The 18,657-nt window shown below is 50.7% G+C and overlaps 7 protein-coding genes across 7 annotated transcripts; 4 read left to right on the forward strand and 3 right to left on the reverse strand.

Annotated features, from left to right (window-relative positions):
• Positions 1 to 60: 60 nt before the first annotated feature.
• On the forward strand, positions 61 to 1,286 carry N7516_005718 (amphiphysin-like protein RVS161; the record flags this gene model as incomplete). The annotated part of the gene is made up of 6 exons (XM_057218438.1): positions 61 to 73; positions 149 to 199; positions 366 to 411; positions 481 to 554; positions 626 to 773; positions 833 to 1,286. 6 exons carry the CDS (start codon positions 61 to 63, stop codon positions 1,284 to 1,286), a joined length of 786 nt encoding a protein of 261 aa, XP_057072529.1.
• A 316-nt stretch (positions 1,287 to 1,602) lies between these two features.
• Positions 1,603 to 2,304, reverse strand: N7516_005719 (aminoacyl-tRNA hydrolase; the record flags this gene model as incomplete). The annotated part of the gene is made up of 1 exon (XM_057218439.1): positions 1,603 to 2,304. One exon carries the CDS (start codon positions 2,302 to 2,304, stop codon positions 1,603 to 1,605), a length of 702 nt encoding a protein of 233 aa, XP_057072530.1.
• Positions 2,305 to 3,235: 931 nt separating this feature from the next.
• N7516_005720 (rRNA-binding ribosome biosynthesis protein RPF1) lies at positions 3,236 to 4,531 on the reverse strand (the record flags this gene model as incomplete). The annotated part of the gene is made up of 1 exon (XM_057218440.1): positions 3,236 to 4,531. The coding sequence occupies one exon, from the start codon at positions 4,529 to 4,531 to the stop codon at positions 3,236 to 3,238; it is 1,296 nt and encodes a 431-aa protein (XP_057072531.1).
• Positions 4,532 to 5,107: 576 nt separating this feature from the next.
• Positions 5,108 to 6,613, forward strand: N7516_005721 (uncharacterized protein; the record flags this gene model as incomplete). The annotated part of the gene is made up of 2 exons (XM_057218441.1): positions 5,108 to 5,831; positions 5,883 to 6,613. The coding sequence occupies 2 exons, from the start codon at positions 5,108 to 5,110 to the stop codon at positions 6,611 to 6,613; spliced, it is 1,455 nt and encodes a 484-aa protein (XP_057072532.1).
• Positions 6,614 to 8,631: 2,018 nt separating this feature from the next.
• Positions 8,632 to 10,665, forward strand: N7516_005722 (glycine--tRNA ligase; the record flags this gene model as incomplete). Its single annotated transcript, XM_057218442.1, has 3 exons — positions 8,632 to 9,385; positions 9,466 to 10,217; positions 10,279 to 10,665. The coding sequence occupies 3 exons, from the start codon at positions 8,632 to 8,634 to the stop codon at positions 10,663 to 10,665; spliced, it is 1,893 nt and encodes a 630-aa protein (XP_057072533.1).
• Positions 10,666 to 10,902: 237 nt separating this feature from the next.
• N7516_005723 (uncharacterized protein) lies at positions 10,903 to 13,031 on the forward strand (the record flags this gene model as incomplete). The annotated part of the gene is made up of 2 exons (XM_057218443.1): positions 10,903 to 11,025; positions 11,109 to 13,031. The coding sequence occupies 2 exons, from the start codon at positions 10,903 to 10,905 to the stop codon at positions 13,029 to 13,031; spliced, it is 2,046 nt and encodes a 681-aa protein (XP_057072534.1).
• A 741-nt stretch (positions 13,032 to 13,772) lies between these two features.
• Positions 13,773 to 18,595, reverse strand: N7516_005724 (serine/threonine protein kinase CLA4; the record flags this gene model as incomplete). The annotated part of the gene is made up of 7 exons (XM_057218444.1): positions 18,567 to 18,595; positions 18,356 to 18,500; positions 18,174 to 18,288; positions 17,121 to 18,117; positions 16,453 to 16,533; positions 14,339 to 16,360; positions 13,773 to 14,282 (listed from the first exon to the last, which is right to left on the reverse strand). The coding sequence occupies exons 2-7, from the start codon at positions 18,477 to 18,479 to the stop codon at positions 13,773 to 13,775; spliced, it is 3,849 nt and encodes a 1,282-aa protein (XP_057072535.1). The 5' UTR covers positions 18,480 to 18,500; positions 18,567 to 18,595.
• Between the last annotated feature and the right edge of the window lie 62 nt (positions 18,596 to 18,657).

Below are 18,657 nucleotides of genomic sequence, written 5' to 3' on the forward strand. Positions count from 1 at the left end.
AACCCACACCAACTCAAAAGCCGATCCTCATTTCCGGGTCCCCCGAACCACACCGCCACCATGTCTTGGGCAGGTATGCCTCATCCCACAACCCTCGGACTCATGAACCGGTGCTAGTCTGAGCGAATCTAACTGCTTGGATGGACAGGGTTCAAGAAGAATGTCAACCGTGCGACGACACAGGTGATGATGAAGACGGGTGAGTTGGTCGAGTTCTACCCCGCAATGAATCGAAAGAGGGCGATCGGACACGATTCTAGATTAGCTACCCGCCACGCGCTACGATTTACTTGCCGCGCCATGTGGATGCGAAATAAGTGAACAAGTGAACAAGTGAATAATATGCTTACTTGGTAATTGTATAGGACATGTTGAGAGAACGAATGATCGTGATTATGAGATCGAGGAACGGTATGGTTGTCCTTGCTGCTGCCTCATATAGTTATACTGGGATGGGAGCTGATTTTGTTTTTATTATAGTCGTTACCGGACTATGGAGACCGCCGCGAATCGGTTGCAAAAGGAGGCGAAGGGGTATCTGGATTCACTACGAGGTGGGTGACCTCTGACCTTTTGCTTTGCGGATTGTTGGATCTGGTTGTTCAGTTGGCTGACTTCTTCCCAGCCATGACGGCTTCCCAAATGCGCATTGCGGAGACCATTGATGCTTTCTACGGTGATGCGGGAACAAAAGATGGTGTGAGCCGGAGCTACAAGCAGGCCGTTGAAGATCTTGATGCCGAGACCATCAAGGCTCTGGATGGGCCATACCGGTAGGAGATCCTTGTTTTTACTGACGAGTACACATGAATGGTGCTGACAGAAGCCAAAGTACTACCGTCCTCGATCCTATCTCCCGATTCTGCGCCTACTTCCCCGACGTGAACGAATGCATCAAAAAACGCAACCACAAGCTACTAGACTACGACGCCATGCGCGCCAAGGTCAAGAAGCTAGCCGAGAAGCCCGACAAGGATGTCACCAAGCTGCCGCGGACCGAGCGCGAAGCCGAGATGGCCAAGCAGGCTTACGAGCAATTGAACGAGCAGCTCTTCAACGAACTCCCCCAGCTGATCGACTTACGTGTGCCATACCTCGACCCCAGCTTCGAAGCTCTCGTCAAGATCCAACTCCGCTTCTGTGCCGAGGCGTACTCCCGCATGGCGCAGGTGCAGCAATATCTTGATGCCGAGACTCGTGACCAGTATGCTAAGGGTGATCTGGATAACCGGGTTGAGGAGGTGTTGCAAGAGATTCGCGATTTGAGCATAGCTGGAACCGTTTGAGCTGTTCTTTTAAACCGACTACTCTATTAGCATAATACCGGATGTTTCTTTGCTGCGCTGAGATCTGTGCAACAGACTCGTGCTTCTTTTTTTTTCTTTGCTTCTGTCGATATCGGCAGCTATTTCCCGTGTTCATTTGCCTTCCAGGCGTTTTCTGTGTATATTTTAATACATCCACGAGCTGGCTTTTACATTGTTCTTAATCACTTCCTTCAATTCCATGTCTTCGCCGCATATAAACGACAAATCATGATGGGAGGAGGGGGGTATAATTGTATTGAACTCCAACAAAATCCACACCAGCAGACATCAAACATCAGACCTTCCCCGCAGGTCTGACAAGCTCATCCCGAATAGTTTGCACAACAGACATCGCCGCAGCATGATAAGCCTTAAGCTCGTTATCAGTAACCGTCCCGAGCACATACTTCGAAACATCAGCCGTCTCATGTGACGACGGCCGACCGATCCCAAGACCAACACGCAAAATAGAGAGATCCGCCAACAGCCCAGGAACACTCTTCTTACTCGCACCAGACGAGCCGGGATACAACCCCTTCTTGCGCAGTGTCTCACAGATACTCGTAAGACCACGATGGCCACGCAAACTAAACGTCTCGGGACCACCACGTACGACACGGACCTTTCCCAGCGCAATGGATAGTTCATCATGGAGGATGACGAGGGTTGTGGGGTATGTAGAGTGAGATGAGAAGGATGGGGAAGTTGAAGTTGAAGACGTTGATGAACGAGTTTCGGCAAGATTAGCGATTCTTTCGAGACGGCTTGCTCGCTCGGTTGCCCATTGTTCTAGTCGACGTACGAGTTTCGGGCCTGTTGTGTTCATGAGGGATGGACTTTTCCATGTTTCGTGGTAGATGCCTGTGTTTGGGAGGGTTGTTTCGAGCTGTGGTTTTAAGGCGTCTAGGAGGAGGTGGCCGGCACTGTGTCGGGTGTTGTGGTATGGGGCTGGATTGCCTATTGAGGCTATGAAGAGGAGGCGGCGGGGGGGCCGCATTCATATTCATATTTGGACGGAGGAGAGGACCTTGGGTGGGGTGGTGTATGGTGTAGAGTAGAGTAGTGTATTCTTTTTTTTTCTCTATTGTCATTGGTTCAGGTACGGGAGATCGGGAGATCGTCTCGTGACTTGGCTGATATCGGAGATAAGTAACTCAATGTTGCTTATCTCCATGTTTATACTAGGACTTCAGCAGATATGTTTTTACCTTTAGAGCTACGGATATAATAAAAGAGAGAAAGGTCTCTTGATGTATATGCAAAAGGCAATCTCATGCTACCAGAGTGGTCTCATTGTGGGGATTATATAAAGTTAAGCTTATCCCCAGCATTAACCCGGGTAGTGTAGTAGTTAAGAGAAATGTCAAACTTGCAAGGTTGCTCTTAATGACCCCCCTTGGAGCTATCATTCGCGGTTGGATGGCCGTCTGGGCGATGTCCCGCTGGGAATCACCTCTTCTTTCCTTTTTCCCCCTTTCTTTCATGCTATAAGATAGAAAACGAGGAAATAAAAATGCAGTCCTTGCAGCAGACTCTCGGAGACTGCCAGGACTCGCAAATTACCCGGCTGGGGTAACACGTAACAACCGGCAAGCTTAGCTATGCAACTTTGGTTTTTCTATGCGGATCTCTTGCTCCTATATTCTAGTAGAGAGAGAAGGATTGGAACCATTGCACAAGCAGATTTGCACAGACGCTGCAATACAATCAAGTATTATACTTCTATCCTTCTATGATAATGATTGCATGTTTCTTGTCCATACATTATCACATCCGAGGTTGGTTAGTTAATGACTACATATGGACTAGATAAATGTCCATAGAGGATTGTAGAAGGCGTGAATTTTGTATGAAAACTAGACAAGCTTTTGGATATAACTCCCCTCGAACCCCATGCAAAAACCGAGTATAACAACATAAAGAGACATTTACAGTTGGAACAGAGTTCTCGTCTTCTCCATTCCACCCTTCCATTCCCACTCCTGGCCACTGGCACGCTGAATGCCCTTATCAACACGACGTAGCTTCAAAGTGAAGCGAGGTCCTAGTTCCTGTAGACCGGTGCGGATACCCTCAGCACCCAGCATTTCCTTGCCGTCAGCACCAACGACAGCCTTTTCCGTCTCACGCTTCTCACGGAAGACGTAGCGGTGACGACGGACGAAAATGTAATCACGCTGGTTGTGCAAAGTGACAACCTGTCGGCCCTCAAACTCCGGCTGAGGTGGGAAGAGTGCACGGAACAAGTGGGCAGTCAGAAGACCGAGAGGAGTACGGAAGTTATTGAGGATCAGCTCGGGCCAGTGCTCGGTGGCTCGACCATGTCCTGGAAGGCGTTTTCCTTCGATCCAGTTGCTGATGGTGAAGTGGAAAGTCGGGCCGACTGGCAAGTGAACCATCGTTAGCCCAGAGGGACGCTTCTGGTCCTCATTCAACACGACGACCGTTGTGAAGTTACGGTTTGCGGCGAATTTGGAAATCTCGCGGATTGAGAATTTGTGCGAGTAACGGTGGGCATTACGCCGGATGTACACGCTGTTCGGGAACACTTCGGTCAGGGTCTCGGCTTGGTCGTGAAGGGTAGAGTTGAGGCCGGTGGTGATAAGGATTTTCGGGGTGGGCGGGGGTCCCTCGGTGAAGAGTGTAGGGAATTTGGCGGCCAATGCTTCAGGAGCGAGGCTGAGGTTTGTGCTGCGTGTGGACTGGGTAGGACTTGTGGCACGCTCTGTCGCAGTTCGGAGAGAGTTCTTCTTCCGGCCGCGGTTGGCATCTTTGTCTTCATCCTTTTTCTCATCCTCGTCTTCATCTCCACTGTTGTCTGATTCAAGCATACTGTCGACCGACTCATTGTCTGATTCCGGAGCCTCGCTGTCATCCTCGCCCTCTTCTAATGGCCGATTGAGCTCGTCTTCTTCTTCTTTCTTGGCGCGCTTGATGCGCTCGACGTCAACGCTCAATCCCAGACCAGTTTCTTCGGTGTCGTTGTCGGCCTCGTTCCATACACGTTTCCGCTCGAGAGTCAGAGGGATGTTGCGGCGAAGTCGTTCTTCCTTCAACTTGGGGTTCTTGGATTCTTCTTTCTTAAAAGCGTAGCGCTCCTCTCGGCGCGCAGCATCTTTGGCTCTCTTGCGCTTGACATGGTTCATCTTCCGGCGCAGCTTGTTGCCGGTTTTAATATCTCCCATGACGCCCGGAGGCGGTCCAGATCGGCCTGGGGCAACCATTTTTGAAAGCTGAGGGGGTAGAGTGCTGCTGTTGAAGGTCAATGGAAAATGTAAAGATCGCCGAGAAATAAATTATTTCGGAAAATCTTTTCCCCGGAGCGACAATCTGCGATTCGACCTTGCTATTCTCAAGACCTCATTTTTAGAAGGAAGATAGATGAAAAAGAGTATTAGTTAGACCTCACGGGTATATACAAAAATCTGACTTCTATGTATCATATTTTCTCCCTTTCTTAACGATCAGAATCAGGCTGACCTGTTCAGCTCCAACACGTGACTGATCATCCCAAATGAGTGATTAACAACATACAACATAGTTAGTTCCTCAGTCTACCCATGTATTTATGTAGCTAATTGAGTTAATTTTTACCATTGAACTCAGTCCTCGCCAGTACATACCTATAGGAGCAACCTTGTGGCCAATGATCCACAGATATCCATAAAGGCACTAGTATAGCCCCTGTGCTTCATTGGTACAAGCTCAGAGAGACAGTCAAAAGATGGGTAGTCGTTGATTGACACATAAACTATGGGCAGAATTGCACGGCCCCTGAGCTTTGTCCTCAACAAGACAATATGGGCTTTTCACTACCGCCAGAGTTGACATCCATTATCTTGGAGTACATTTCTCACGACGACCTCCATTTAGCCAAATATGCAACAATCAGTCGCGACTGGCAGGCGATTATCGAGAGCAAAACATTTTCATCCCTCAAAATCAACACCCCCAAGCGGTTAGTAGAATTCAATGAGCTATCATGGGACCGAAGAAGGAGCTATGTTCGAAAGGTCGATTTGATTATTCAACTGGAGTCATACTATGATGACGACGACGCGTGCACGCGCTACGAAAATGAAGGGGAGATGCAACGAAACAACAAGATTTTCACCACATCGATCCACTCACTTTTCATTACTCTGGCCAAATGGCCAGCAAAAGAAGAAGCCGAATTTAGTCTTTCGATTGAGGCCCGGTCCCCCGATGATCTTCTAGGCCAAACCCCTGAGGCAAAGAGGGAGCGGGAAAAGCGGATAGAAGAATCTTACCCAAGTAATGATTTCCAGGATAAGAGATTCGAAAGATCATACCTTCAATTCAATGAGGAGGTCGTTGGTGTCAAATGCCCGGTCGTCCCCACAATCACTTCCCTTGAAATCATGGGAGCGATAAATAGAAGGAAAATTGAACCAGCTTCTTGTTCTTTCATCGTGTCGAAGTTTCCTCGACTATACCGCCTGGTGCTTGATTTGAATGATTCTTGCAAATGGGACCCGGAACTGAGAAAACGCCATAGAAACGGTATGCTACATAACAATGCCCGGTAGGGTATGTGCTAAATCGGAAATCTAGATTTCGCGGATTCTATTCTACTATGGCCTGCCAGTATACGGCAGCTCCACCTTGACTTCTGCTATGTGGCCCCTTTCGATCAAAACTATTCCCCAGCGGCTTCAACTGTGAAAGGAAAAACAGACCCGCTAAGCTCGCGATTACGGGAGTTCTCGCAACAATTGAAAGAAATGGGCGGGGCCCAATGTGTGCTTGGGAAAGAAGTATTCTGGCCCACAGATGAACAGAATCACAATCTCCAGCTTCCCTTTTGGCCCCATTTTACCGATCTGTGGTTGGGATACGAGCCGGTGACTCCAAGTGGAAACTGGATGTTCGCAAAGGAAGAACCTCAAGAATCTGAAGATGAGGATGATTATGACTCGAGTGACCCAGGCTCAGACTATAATGAGATGGATGACACCGATAAAGATTGGGTTGCCCCGGAGGACCGCATGGGCAAAATATTCCGAACGAAGCCCATTCACGAGTTGTTCAATGCGTATTATCTCTCAGCTGCCAATGCCGCTCTTTGCATGCCCAAGCTGGATAATATGTTTTTGGAAGTGACGAACGGCTGGAATCGACACGAGTTTTGGTACAGGGTGAGGGATGGAGTAGCGAATGCGACCTGGTCTAGTGGTGATGATCCGAAAGCATTCGAGCCAAGCGATGAAGTCTTACAACTCTGGAAACAGGTTGCTTCCGCGCGTACTGGAGGTGATCTTGGAGTTGAATTTGACCTTCTCTGAGGTAGAAGTTTCATTCAATCCTGCAAAGCGTTTACACCGACATCAATATCTGCAAGTCACTTTAGGAACAAAGTGGCTCTACAGCGAGGATGAATGGTGGCAATCTGTGCTTAATCCCTTGACTTCTTCCCGATGATCATGCTGCAATTGACAACCCACAAAGAGCCTGCGCTGTAACCGGTGTAGCTGTAGTGTTTATTCGAGCGTTATAACCTTGGAATCCACCATGGTGCATTATGTGGGGCCTGTCCCGTACCTACCGCGTCGTTGATTGGACCTGATGAATTAGACGTATAGGGTATAAACCTTGACTATCTAGGTAGGCCGTCCATAGTTAAAATTCCCTATGTTGTATACTCCCTCCTACACAAAGTAGATTTGTCTTACAGGTTCTTCACTTTTCAGAGATTCAATGCGAGTTGCGAGTTGCTGCTCCGTGTCCCTTATAACAGAAATTAGCAAAGCACCTGTCTCGGAGTGTGGGAGTCCACGACAACACGAGGAACATGACTACTATCTTCTTTCCCTTAATCTCATGTCTACTGTATCTTTATCTATCTGATTTGATAAATAAATCAAGGATCGTATACTTTCTGAAGTCTCTATATGGTAGTTTACCCTTTTCCCTTAGCCGCAATTACCCACTAAATAGCAGAGGCCGGTGCAGAATGATTTGTTCTTGCGGGTAGACTATTATGAGCACTTTTAAGTTTGGGTTTCTACTTAGTTTTAAAGTTGTTGTTAAGCTTAAATACCTTTAGGTCCGGTTTGTAGGTCTATTTTCCACGGCCATATCTGGTTATTAGACCAGCCTGACTTTATAGGCCCCGCTATCACAAAAAATGCATAAGTATTTTACATAGATACCCCAGTAGACAGTGCTGTACTATTCACTCCTAGATGCCATTAAATCGCCTAAGATCACTTTATAGATACCATAGACGGTCAAACCTCCCTAATCAGGAATTACACTTGCTTGACTATCTGTCATACCTTATCTTGTTGTCTTCTCACACATCCTTTGACACTCCGGATGAAAATGTATAAAGGTGTTAATGCAACATCAAATAGAGACCCAATATATCTGAAGCGAGGCTAGCATTCTATAAGAGCTACTCTTTCTTAGTAAAGTCACTATGTGTGACCATTGCGAGTAGCCAAGGCGGCGGGCATTGGATATCAGTCCCGCGAGAGCTGTGACATCTGCACCGGAGCTCAGAAGGATTTGATCAAAAGACGGTATCATAGATACCGCCTAGAGTATCATACATCTCGGGTGGTTGATTTATATTGATAGTTACAGACACGTGATTTCACACATATCCAGTTTTAGATCAAGGTCACACACTCGTTCCTAACTAGCCCGCCTAGGCCAGACCGAATGTGACACCATTATGTCCTTCATTAATTTTGTTCCTGCAAGTTCCCTCTACCTCTCTTACTTGCTGTACTTCTTTGACCTTGTTCTGTTTATCCCCCTTTATGTCCCTCCACTTTCCTCTTATCCCTTTCTATCTCTATATCTCCTAAGCTGTGCATGCTCTTCAGCCAGGCCGAGTGCTTTAGAACCAAAACTGGACAGTACTAAGCAGGCATATGTCTAGCTTCCTCAATTAAGTCAATCGCAAAAGAATAAAGTCATAAACATGATATAAACCAGAATTCATATACAACATATAGTAGTGGCAGAAAATATATGGCAGAATTTATAGTCGAACCCTATTAGGAAGGCGGTACTTAAAAACACAGGCAGGACGTGCGAGGATCCAAAAGGTGTGGTCATCAATCCCCTGAATAAAAAGAAAAAGAAAAAGATTGACCCAATTGCTCGCTTTCCTCTCGTTCTATACCCCTTGTTCTTTTGTCCTCTCGGTGGTGTCTGAGGGGCTGCATAGTGGATGACTCAATTGCCGCGCCTGCGATTTCCCCCCCGCTCTTTTCTTTCCCCTCCGTCTTTCTTTCGGACTCAGTTTAGGACCTACACCCCTCCCCCGAAGACCCTCAAACGAAACTTCAAGATGGCCACCGTCAACACCAAGACCGGCCAGGCCGTCGACCGCACGGTGCTGGACTCCATGCTCCGCCGCCGCATGTTCTACACCCCCTCCTTCGAAATTTACGGTGGTGTGTCCGGTCTGTACGATTATGGCCCACCTGGAACCGCCCTGATCGCCAACATGACCGACTTGTGGCGCAAGCACTTCGTACTCGAGGAGGATATGCTCGAGGTCGACACCACCATGCTGACCCCCCACGAGATTCTCAAGACCAGTGGACATGTGGACAAGTTCGCCGACTGGATGTGCAAGGACCCCAAGACTGGCGAGATCTTCCGTGCCGACCACTTGGTTGAGGAGGTGCTCGAGGCCCGCCTCAACGGTGACAAGCAGGCGCGCGGCGAGAAAGTTGAAGTGGACGAGGAGAAGGAGGCCAAGAAGAAGAGAAAGGCCAAGGGCACCGAGGCCAAGAAGCTGGATGATGCCTTGGTCAAGGAGTACGAGGAGACCCTCGCACAGATTGACAACTTCGGTGGTCCCGAACTGGAGCAGCTTATCAAGAAGCACGACATCCGCAACCCCGTCACCGGCGGCGAGGTGCTGCCTCCGGTCTCCTTCAACCTCATGTTCCAGACCTCCATTGGCCCCAGCGCCAACATGCCTGGATACCTGCGTCCCGAGACCGCCCAGGGTCAGTTCCTGAACTTCGCTAAGCTCCTGGAGTTCAACCAGCAGTCGATGCCGTTCGCCTCTGCTTCCATTGGCAAGTCGTTCCGTAACGAGATTTCCCCCGTGCCGGTCTCCTGCGTGTGCGCGAGTTCCTCATGGCTGAGATTGAGCACTACGTCGACCCAGAGGGTGGCAAGAAGCACGCTCGCTTCGATGAGGTCAAGGATACTGAGTTGACCTTGCTCGACCGTAACGTGCAGCTGTCCGGCAGCACCAAGCTGACCACGATGACCGTCGGCAAGGCCGTTGAGACTGGACTGGTCGACAACGAGACTCTGGGCTATTTCTTGGCCCGCATTCAGTCCTTCCTGTTGAAGCTGGGTGTTGACCCTACTAAGCTGCGCTTCCGTCAGCACATGGCCAATGAGATGGCTCACTACGCTACTGACTGCTGGGATGCCGAGCTGCAGACCAGCTACGGCTGGATCGAGTGTGTTGGTTGTGCTGACCGCTCCGCTTACGACCTGACTGTCCACAAAGACAAGACCGGTGCCCCTCTCGTGGTGCGCCAGGCTCGTGCCGAGCCTCTGCGTATCGAGGAGTACCAGGTTAACATTGAGAAGAAGAAGTTCGGTCCCAAGTTCAAGAAGGATGCCAAGACTGTCGAGGCAGCTGTTGAGGCTCTGTCCCAGGAGCTGCGCGAGAAGCTGTCTCTTGACCTCGAGAAGGATGGTAAAATTGAGGTCGACGTTGAGGGTGTTGGATCTGGCAAGGTTGAGATCGAGAAGGACCTGATCAAGATTGAGAAGCGCACCCGTGTTGACAATGTCCGCGAGTACACCCCCAACGTGATCGAGCCCTCCTTCGGTATTGGACGTATTATGTACAGTATTATCGAGCACTCCTACTGGTCCCGTGCCGGTGATGAGACCCGTGGTGTAAGTTTCCCTTTCTGTGTTCTTTTGCCATGAGCACTGGTACTGACGATACTCTCTATAGGTCCTTTCTTTCCCTCCTACTATTGCCCCCACAAAGGTCCTGCTGGTTCCCCTCTCCACTCACGCCTCCTTCAAGCCTCTGACCCAGCGTCTGACCTCGAAGCTGCGCAAGGCCGGTGTCTCCAACCGTGTTGATGACTCTTCCGCCAGTATCGGCAAGCGTTACTCTCGCAACGACGAGCTGGGCACACCCTTCGGTATCACTGTTGACTTCCAGTCCGTTCAGGACAGCACCTTCACCCTGCGTGACCGCGATACCACCAAGCAGGTCCGTGCCAGCGAGGACGAGATCCTGCAAGCTGTCAAGTCTCTTGTTGAGGGCGACGAGACATGGGAGGATATCCGCAAGCGCCTGCCCGAGTTCACTTCCCAGGAAATCGAGGCTTAGAATGCTTAAAAGTGCATACTAAAATATTATTTACTTTTTTTTTTATATATATATTTCACCTTCCTCTCATATCAATCAAAGCAGAGCAGTCACATATTTGTAGATCTATACAATTTAGTTTTTGTCGTTCATCACGCTAACCAGGCATGGCCTGCCCAGATCCGGCCACCGCGCCAAGAATCCGGGGCACCTCCGTCATCCCATCTGTCCTCTTTACACTCCTACTTTGTCACAACGATGGCGCCCACAGTACACTCCGCCAAATTGACACTCTCGTGTCCGCTCTTCGCTGCAGACTTCGACCCTCGCAATAACGGTCGACTCCTAGTCGGCGGTGGAGGTGGCGAGGGGCGCAGCGGAGTTGGAAACAAGATCGCAAGTCCCACTATTTTGAGAAGACCCCCGTCTTAACGTGCAAATGCTAATCGATTATTTCTATATAGTCACTGCTTGACACATCCCGTCGTGGCGAGATTACCGAGGCCGTTGAATTGAACCTATCGCGCGATGAAGACTCAGTAACGTCGCTGGCTGCGGCCCCGCTAGTTGGCGACGAGGCGGGTTCGCTTGTTACCCTGGCCGGTATAAATAGCTCTGTCGAACAGCAGAAAAAGAACAACAATCAACATCTTCGCGCATTCCGGTTTGAGGTGCCGCAGAAAACCACCGCTGTTGCTGGTTCGAATACACAGAGCGCTGAAGGCAGTGGGAAAAAGGACACCAAGTCTGAGGAAGAGGTCATTCCCGGAAAGGCTCTAGCTTTGTCGCAAGCATCACTCTTCCGAACGAAGAATGGGCCAGGCTCTTCGGATACATACCAGCGTGTGACGAGACTCTCGCCGTGGCCGAAAGGGAAGGATGGCGATGAGAAACACACACGGATCGGCGCCGTTGCGACGGGTCTGGCACCATCTGGTGAGATTGTCTTCTTCCGCGCCACAAAGACGCCAAGCGAGAAGGATGTCATCGGCCGCATTCAATTAGGCGGCAACGAAGAGGCCGAGGACCTGGACTTTGTCAGCCTCGAGCATGACTCGGAAAAGACCGACGATGCACACGGCCGGTTCCTTGTGGCATACACCAACGGCCCAGATGTCATGGTTGGCGAGATTTCGTCCTCTAGCCGCCCCAACAGCTCCCCCGATGTCCGCTCCGTTTATACCATTCCTCTGCCCGCCAGCGGAGCTCGCACAGCACGGCCCAAGTTCCGCGCGCTGCGATTCCTCTCACCTAGAACCCTGCTCCTCCTGCTAAATGTCCCAAACCGTGGGGGTAGCGAGCTCGTCCTTCTTCAACTTCCCAGTGCTAAATCGAGCAAGGCCAAAATCCTACGACGTCGCAAGCTCCCTCGAACATTGAAGATTGGGCTAGGACTCGATATCTGCCAACTCGGAACAAACCTGCAAGGCCAGCAGCAAACAGTCATCGCAGTCAGCGGTAGCGACAACTCCATCCCTCTATTCACCCTAGAATACGGACCAAACCGCGGTTACAGCAACTTCCGCCCCTACACAACCCTCCGCGACGTGCACCCCTTCTCAATGACAAAACTCACCTTCTCAACCTTCATCGCGCCCCAACACCCCATAACCCCAGACGTCGGCCCACAGAATATCAAGCTCGCTTCAGTCAGTATGGGCAACACAGTCGTCGTACACACATTCCCACTATCCCCCTTCCCAACCTCCTCCTGCACCCCACGCTACGTCCTGGTCACCCCAGGCCCCTCCGAGATATGGGAACTAGTCTACAGCATCATCATCCTACTATTCTCCATATCCGTAATCTGCGTGGCCATGCTCGCCTTCGCCGAGATCCGCGGCGGAACCCCTCCAATCCTCGGCGCCACAGAATGGCTTCCAGATAGCATCCGCGGAGCCATCGCACGGGAATACGTCCTACCCCCGCGGGATAAGCTAACGTATTTCGATACACTTCTTGCACCTCGCGGAAGCGGCAGTGATACCGATCTCCCAGTGGCAACTATCGTCCCCACAGACTCGCAGGTGGAATCCCTGCGCGAAATCCTGGACCGCGTACACCGCGCCGGTGCCGCACCCGCAGATCTCGAAACCGTCGCGCCGCAGTCCCTATCTGTCATTGTGCGGTGCAGTGCAGGACAAGATGCCGAGCAGAGCGTGATTATTGAGACTGCTTTGTCTGCGTCTGCGGATGAGTCCGAGCAGTCCGAGGAGAAGCTGCAAGCTTGGATGGATCTTTCTGTGCCTGAGCAGAGTATTTGGAAACAGACACTTGTGGATGCGGGGCGTTGGACGGCTTCTGAGGGGGAGGGTGTTCTTATTGGGGTTTTGTTTGGTGAGGCTTGTGGGGGGTTGGGTAGAGCTGTGAGGGAGGAGTTGCCTTGATTTGCTTTTGTTTGGGAGAAGGTTTGGGATTCGGGTTTCTTTTGTTCTTTATGTACTCCGTATGAATTGCTATGTACTAGCTTTACGCTTGCCAATGATATATTAGATCCTATTTGCTGTTTGTGTCACTCTTGCTACCATAGGGTAGAACAATAAGACATCGAAGAGACATTGCAAAATGGCATCGTAGTGGTATCTTAATCTGACCTGTCTCATATCATCTCTAGCCAAATGGGTATTCACAATATTCTAAGCCCTATATCATCAATAGCAGAGGCCACATAAGCAGCTTACTATTCTGTTCATGAATTCAAGTCAAAGTCACATGGGATTTGAAACTATTCTTCGCTTTTGTGCAAGGGCACATGATACTGTGCAAATTGCAAAATCGTGAACGTCATAGGGGGAAAAGCTGGTATGTGTTGTGTGCAAGCGTTGACAGAGAAGTTGGAAGGGAGGGAAAAAAAAAGGGAAAAAAAAAAAACAGATCAAACGATCAAACGCCAGATTATCCACGCCCAGGGTTGTGTATGATAAGTAAGTAGAGCAGAGCAGCAATGATATCTTCAATGAAGAAGAGTGCAGTGAAGGAGACGGGAAAGAAACACACGGGAAGAGGGTGGTTCCTGTGAGAATGTCAAAGGGATATGGACATCTAAACGAAGACGCGTAAATGGGATCCAGATGTTGTTGCTCCAATGTGTGATAAATGAAGAGCAGAAGGAAAACCTCGGTAATTTACTAGCTGGTAGCCTTCTTCCAGCGGAGCAGCTCGGCCAGACTAGCCAGGCTGCATCCAGTCTGCAGGAATTCGTGGGCGAGGAGCTCGTCGGCAGAAGCGCGGCTGTGAACATTGACACAGAGGCAGACACTCAGGAAAGCCTTAAGCTCCTTGCTGAGTTTCTCGGGCTTCTTGAGACGAGGGGTTCCGTTGGTGGCAATAAGGTAGAGGGCTTTGAGGGGCTCTTCGTTTAGGTAGGGGGGCTCCGACTCGATCATTTCGATGGCCATAATACCCAGCGACCAGCAGTCAACCTTGGGGCCATACTCCTTCTGCTTGACTACCTCGGGTGCCATCCAGTAAGGGGTGCCGACCATGGTAGCGCGCTTGTTCTTGTGTTCGGTTAGCTTGGCGCAAAAGCCGAAATCAGTGATCTTGACGTGGCCAACACGGTCGAGGAGGACGTTGTCACTCTTGATATCACGGTGGATGATGCTCTGGTTGTGAAGGTGAGCCAGACCCTTGCAAGTCTGTTGGTAAAATGTTAGTAACTGGACGAAAGATAACCATTGGGTGGAAAACATACCTCAGCACAAATTGTCGCGATCTGACCTTCAGTAATTACTGGGTTATTATCAATCACATCAGTCAACGCGCCACCCTCCATGAACTCCATGACGACCCAGAGTTCATTGCTTGATTCCTGCAAGAATGAGTCGAGGAAGTTGACAATATTCGGGTGCTGGCTGTCCTTCATGACAATAATCTCGTTGACAATCAATTCCTTGCGGGGCTGACTGCGCAGGTCCATCTGCTTGATGGCCACCTGGCAGCGTGGGCCGTACGTCCGGTAAAGCTCGTGCGCAACACCTGAAGGTGCGCTTTCCTTAACCCGCGCCACATACACGGACCCAGACGCACCCTGACCAATCTTGCGCTGTTTGCTGTAAGACTCGTTTGGGTTGTCCTTAGATACGACAGACCTCAGTCGCTCCATGACCTCGGTCTCTGACATGGCTGACATGCGTACCTCCTTCTGGCGCGGCTGATCTGCCTTCTTGGTAAGAGCAGCTTCAGCTTGACGAACGCCATCGGGGACGGCCTGCTTGGTCCCGTTCTGCTTGTTGGCGATGTTCAACGGTTTCACAGCTTGAACGGGGGCCGGCAGGCGTGTTGGAGGGGGCCCAGCCTGTCCCTTGGATCCGTTTTGCTGAGGACGGTTCGCGGAGCCTGGGGCCCGAGGGTCATTGGGAGGATAGCGGGAGCTTGGGGAGCCCTGGCGGTCATCAGCTCTGGGAGCACCGGGTGCTCGGGGCGCGGTTTGGCCGTAGGGACTCTGTGACGGTGGCGCCGGTGCGGGACGCTGTGCGGTGAGCTGCCGGGGGTCTTGCTGGCGAGTAGCAGAGCCTGGAGCCTGAGGGGCCGGGCGGCTTGGTTGGTAGCGGCTATTCTGTGAGGGCTCGTCGCCACCATATCCACCAAGCTCCTGCTGAGCCATATTAGGACGGGCCTGCGGGATGGATGCGTTGTAAGCATCTTGCTCCTCCTTGTTGCGACGTTCCTCCTCCACACGGCGACGCTCTTGGTCAGCCAATTCCTTCATCCGTTCCACTTGCTGCTGGTGGTCTGCAGCACGGTCCGCCTGCCCAATCGAGGATGACGCAGAGCGCATAGAACCGTCAGACGGTTTCGACTGACTGCTATCAAGGCGCTGCATAGGTCCTGGCGGGGGAGGACGCGGGGGTGCAATGGAGCTCCCAACACTATTACCGTATGCCTTGGGTTGACCATTACCATTGGGCGGGGAGTTAATTCCAGCGTAATATTGGGGATTCTGCTCGCGCATCTTGATATCCGAGTAAAATTCAAGAACCTCAATGACAGCCTGGGGGTTCTTCTTGTAGTCTTCTTTGGTGATGGCGGAGGACGTCAAAAGCTTCTCCCACTCTGGAGGCAGGCCGACAAAAGCGCCGGTATTCGGGTCGAAGCCGACGTGAACACGGTGACTGAAGTTTGTCGGGTTGCTGACGCCGCCCATTCCAGGGCAGCGCTCATAGATCTTGTCGATCCACTCATAGATCTCATCGTCGGATTTGACCTCGCAGGTAATGGTCTTGGTAGGTAGGTCACGGGCAAGGAGCGTGGCTTTGGAGTTTGCATCCTTGGGGTTGGCCAAGCGAGTGACCTCGAAGGCCATCTTGGAATCCTCGGAGCGAGCGACAGCGGTGACCGAGGATAAAGGGAAGGTAATCACTACCTTGCCAGAGTCACTCTTTAAAAATTCGAGTTTGTATTCACGTAGGATCAAGTAACGAGTATTCCAGGTTGCCAAGAATTTGTCTTCTTTGCAGCGGACGGTGCCTTCTTTGATGATCGAGATTCCATTTTGGCTAGTATTACTTCGGGTCGTAGCCAGCGAAGGGTTGGTGGTGTTGGGGAAAAGCGAAAGATTGGCCGAGGATGGACCCGGTGTGATCGGAGAGTCCAAGCTCATCTGACTAAAGGAGGAGGTTGTGCTGTTGGTGGGTAGAGTCAACTTGGGGGGCCGATCGGTAGGGGGCCGGGGGCTGGCCCCGGATTCATGAACTGCTCCGGCGCGTACATGTTGCTATGGAGGGTGAGTAAGATGCCACCAGATTCGGGTAGGATATAGTGTAGTTACATACTTTCCATGCGAAGTCATTGTTCAGAGGACTTCACAGGTCGCGCAGGGGGGCGGCTCGGAGGGTGGGGATGGTTGTAAACGAATGCGCCGAGACCTCCTGAGGCCTTCCAGACCGGCTAGCGCTAATAGACAGGAGTTAGCGACTGCACCCAGGGGAAGAATGATCCAAAGAACGTTTCACGGTATTTTCTTTGTCGAGGCAATCGAACACACGAACTTCCCGGGACAAGGGGAGAGAGTAGAGTAGTATCAAGGGAATCATCCAAGGAGGGGTAGAAATGGGTACCTTTTTTGGGGGAAAATCAGGAGCGGTCCTCGCACTGCGAGGATGCTCGAGAATCAAGCAATATCAGACGTAAAATAAAGAACAAAAAAACAGAAGAACAAGTTGTGTGAGTTGGTGGGGGAAGAATGAAGAAGAGAAAGGGGGAAAGAGATGGTCCCCTGAGATAGAGTACTTTGGAAGTTCATCTACAGAAAACAAGCGTCGACCAATCAGAACAATCCATTGAGGGAAGATTGGATCCACAGGTCTCCCACTGTATACGATCAATATCTACTCCCAAAAAGTACAACAATCAACAATGGCATCAAAGAGAATAGATTGTTTATATTGTTTATATTGTTTATATTGTACAATATTATATTATTATGGCTCTCCAAATGGATGATTGAACTTCAGTAATCCATTCAATCCACCTACCCATCCCTCGTGGGCTTCACATCCCACACTCCGTCGCATCACACTGGGTACACCACCTTGCCACTCATTCTTCCCATGACGCATCTCCTCATTCCAAACTCGGACTTCCATACCAACTGCCATCCCTTGACCTAAATTAACACCATCCAGACTAACTTCGAGTTCACGCCCACGGTTCTTTTCGCTTAGCCGCAGCGTGATCGGGGTACTGGAAGGGAGAACCAATGGCCGGAAGCTGAGGCTACGCGGGCAAATCGGTGTCAAAAGGATGGACGGGACTAGTGGATGTACAATACTACCCCCACTACTCAGGCTGTAGGCTGTACTTCCCGTCGGCGTGGAAATTATAATTCCATCTGCCACAGCCTCGGTCAGGAACCGCCCACCCACAAACACATCCACCACAGCCAGGTGGGGTTCCTTGCCACGGTGGATGAGGAGCTCATTCATCACATATACACCCTGGCCCTGGTCGGTCTTGGTCCGGATAGGTGTGGTTTCGGTTCCGTCGGCGGTAAACAATCCTACTTTCAATCGATTGCGCATCAGAATGCGGGCCCCGCGCGTAGATCCCATTGATTTGCCCCGGACGGAGGACCACCCGGTCGGACCCATCTGAGTTTCCTGTTTTGTGGGTGCTGCTCCCGGGATTTCTTCCAACACAGGCGTTCGATCTCCCGCCCCGGCTCCAGACATGTAGACTTCTCGGAAAGCTCGCTTAAACTCGGAGAACTTCCATTCACTCAAAAAGCCCAATGTACCCATGCTGAATGATAGAACGGGCGGAACATTTGAGCAGGTCGCGAAGAGGGACGCTGCATGTAGAATCGTGCCATCACCACCCAGTGTCACCGTGAGATCAACTTTATCGTGAAGCGCGGTCGTTTTCTCGTCGAGAGAAACCGAGTAGACAGGGAAAGAGAGCGACGAATGTACTTCCGCGGCAGTCTTTGACTCGAGAATCACCGCGATAGATGGGTATGTAGAGGAAACATGACTTGAAGATGTCAGCCTTGGGCCAAGTTGATTTCCATGGGCGTTTCTCGATCTTACTTGACGAATTCAATCAGAGAATCGGTAACTGCTGGGGCGCAGTCTTTGCGTACCAGGAAGATATTTCGCGGCGGTGCTGGCCACTGGAGACACAGGAGCTCCCCGTCGCAGGATTCTGAGAAAATGCATTAGTCTCGAATCAGAAGCAAGACTGGTTCAAGATAGCTCCAAGACAGCCACACCTTGGTATTTTGGTATTAGGCGCTGAGACAAAGAGCCGATGTCTTTGATCTCGTGACGGGGTTGAGACGTGGAAAAATGGCGGAAGGTGAGGCGTGGACTCCTGCGGAGGATGGCGCAGAGCATGTTGTAAGGAGTATCGCAGGCCTATCGACTCCGGTCATGTGCATCAGTTAGGAGGACTCCAAGAGGATTCGACCTGAGTTTACTCACATCAACGCGCCATCTTTCAACCCAAGATAGGAACTGGTAATGGGCTGACACCAGAGTAGTATCTCAGAATAGTTGAATCACAAAGAAAGAG

The sequence above is a fragment of the Penicillium verrucosum genome (genome assembly GCF_028828655.1).
Source record: "Penicillium verrucosum strain IBT 35672 chromosome Unknown utg000002l_segment0_segment0, whole genome shotgun sequence".
Classification (NCBI taxonomy): domain Eukaryota; kingdom Fungi; phylum Ascomycota; class Eurotiomycetes; order Eurotiales; family Aspergillaceae; genus Penicillium; species Penicillium verrucosum.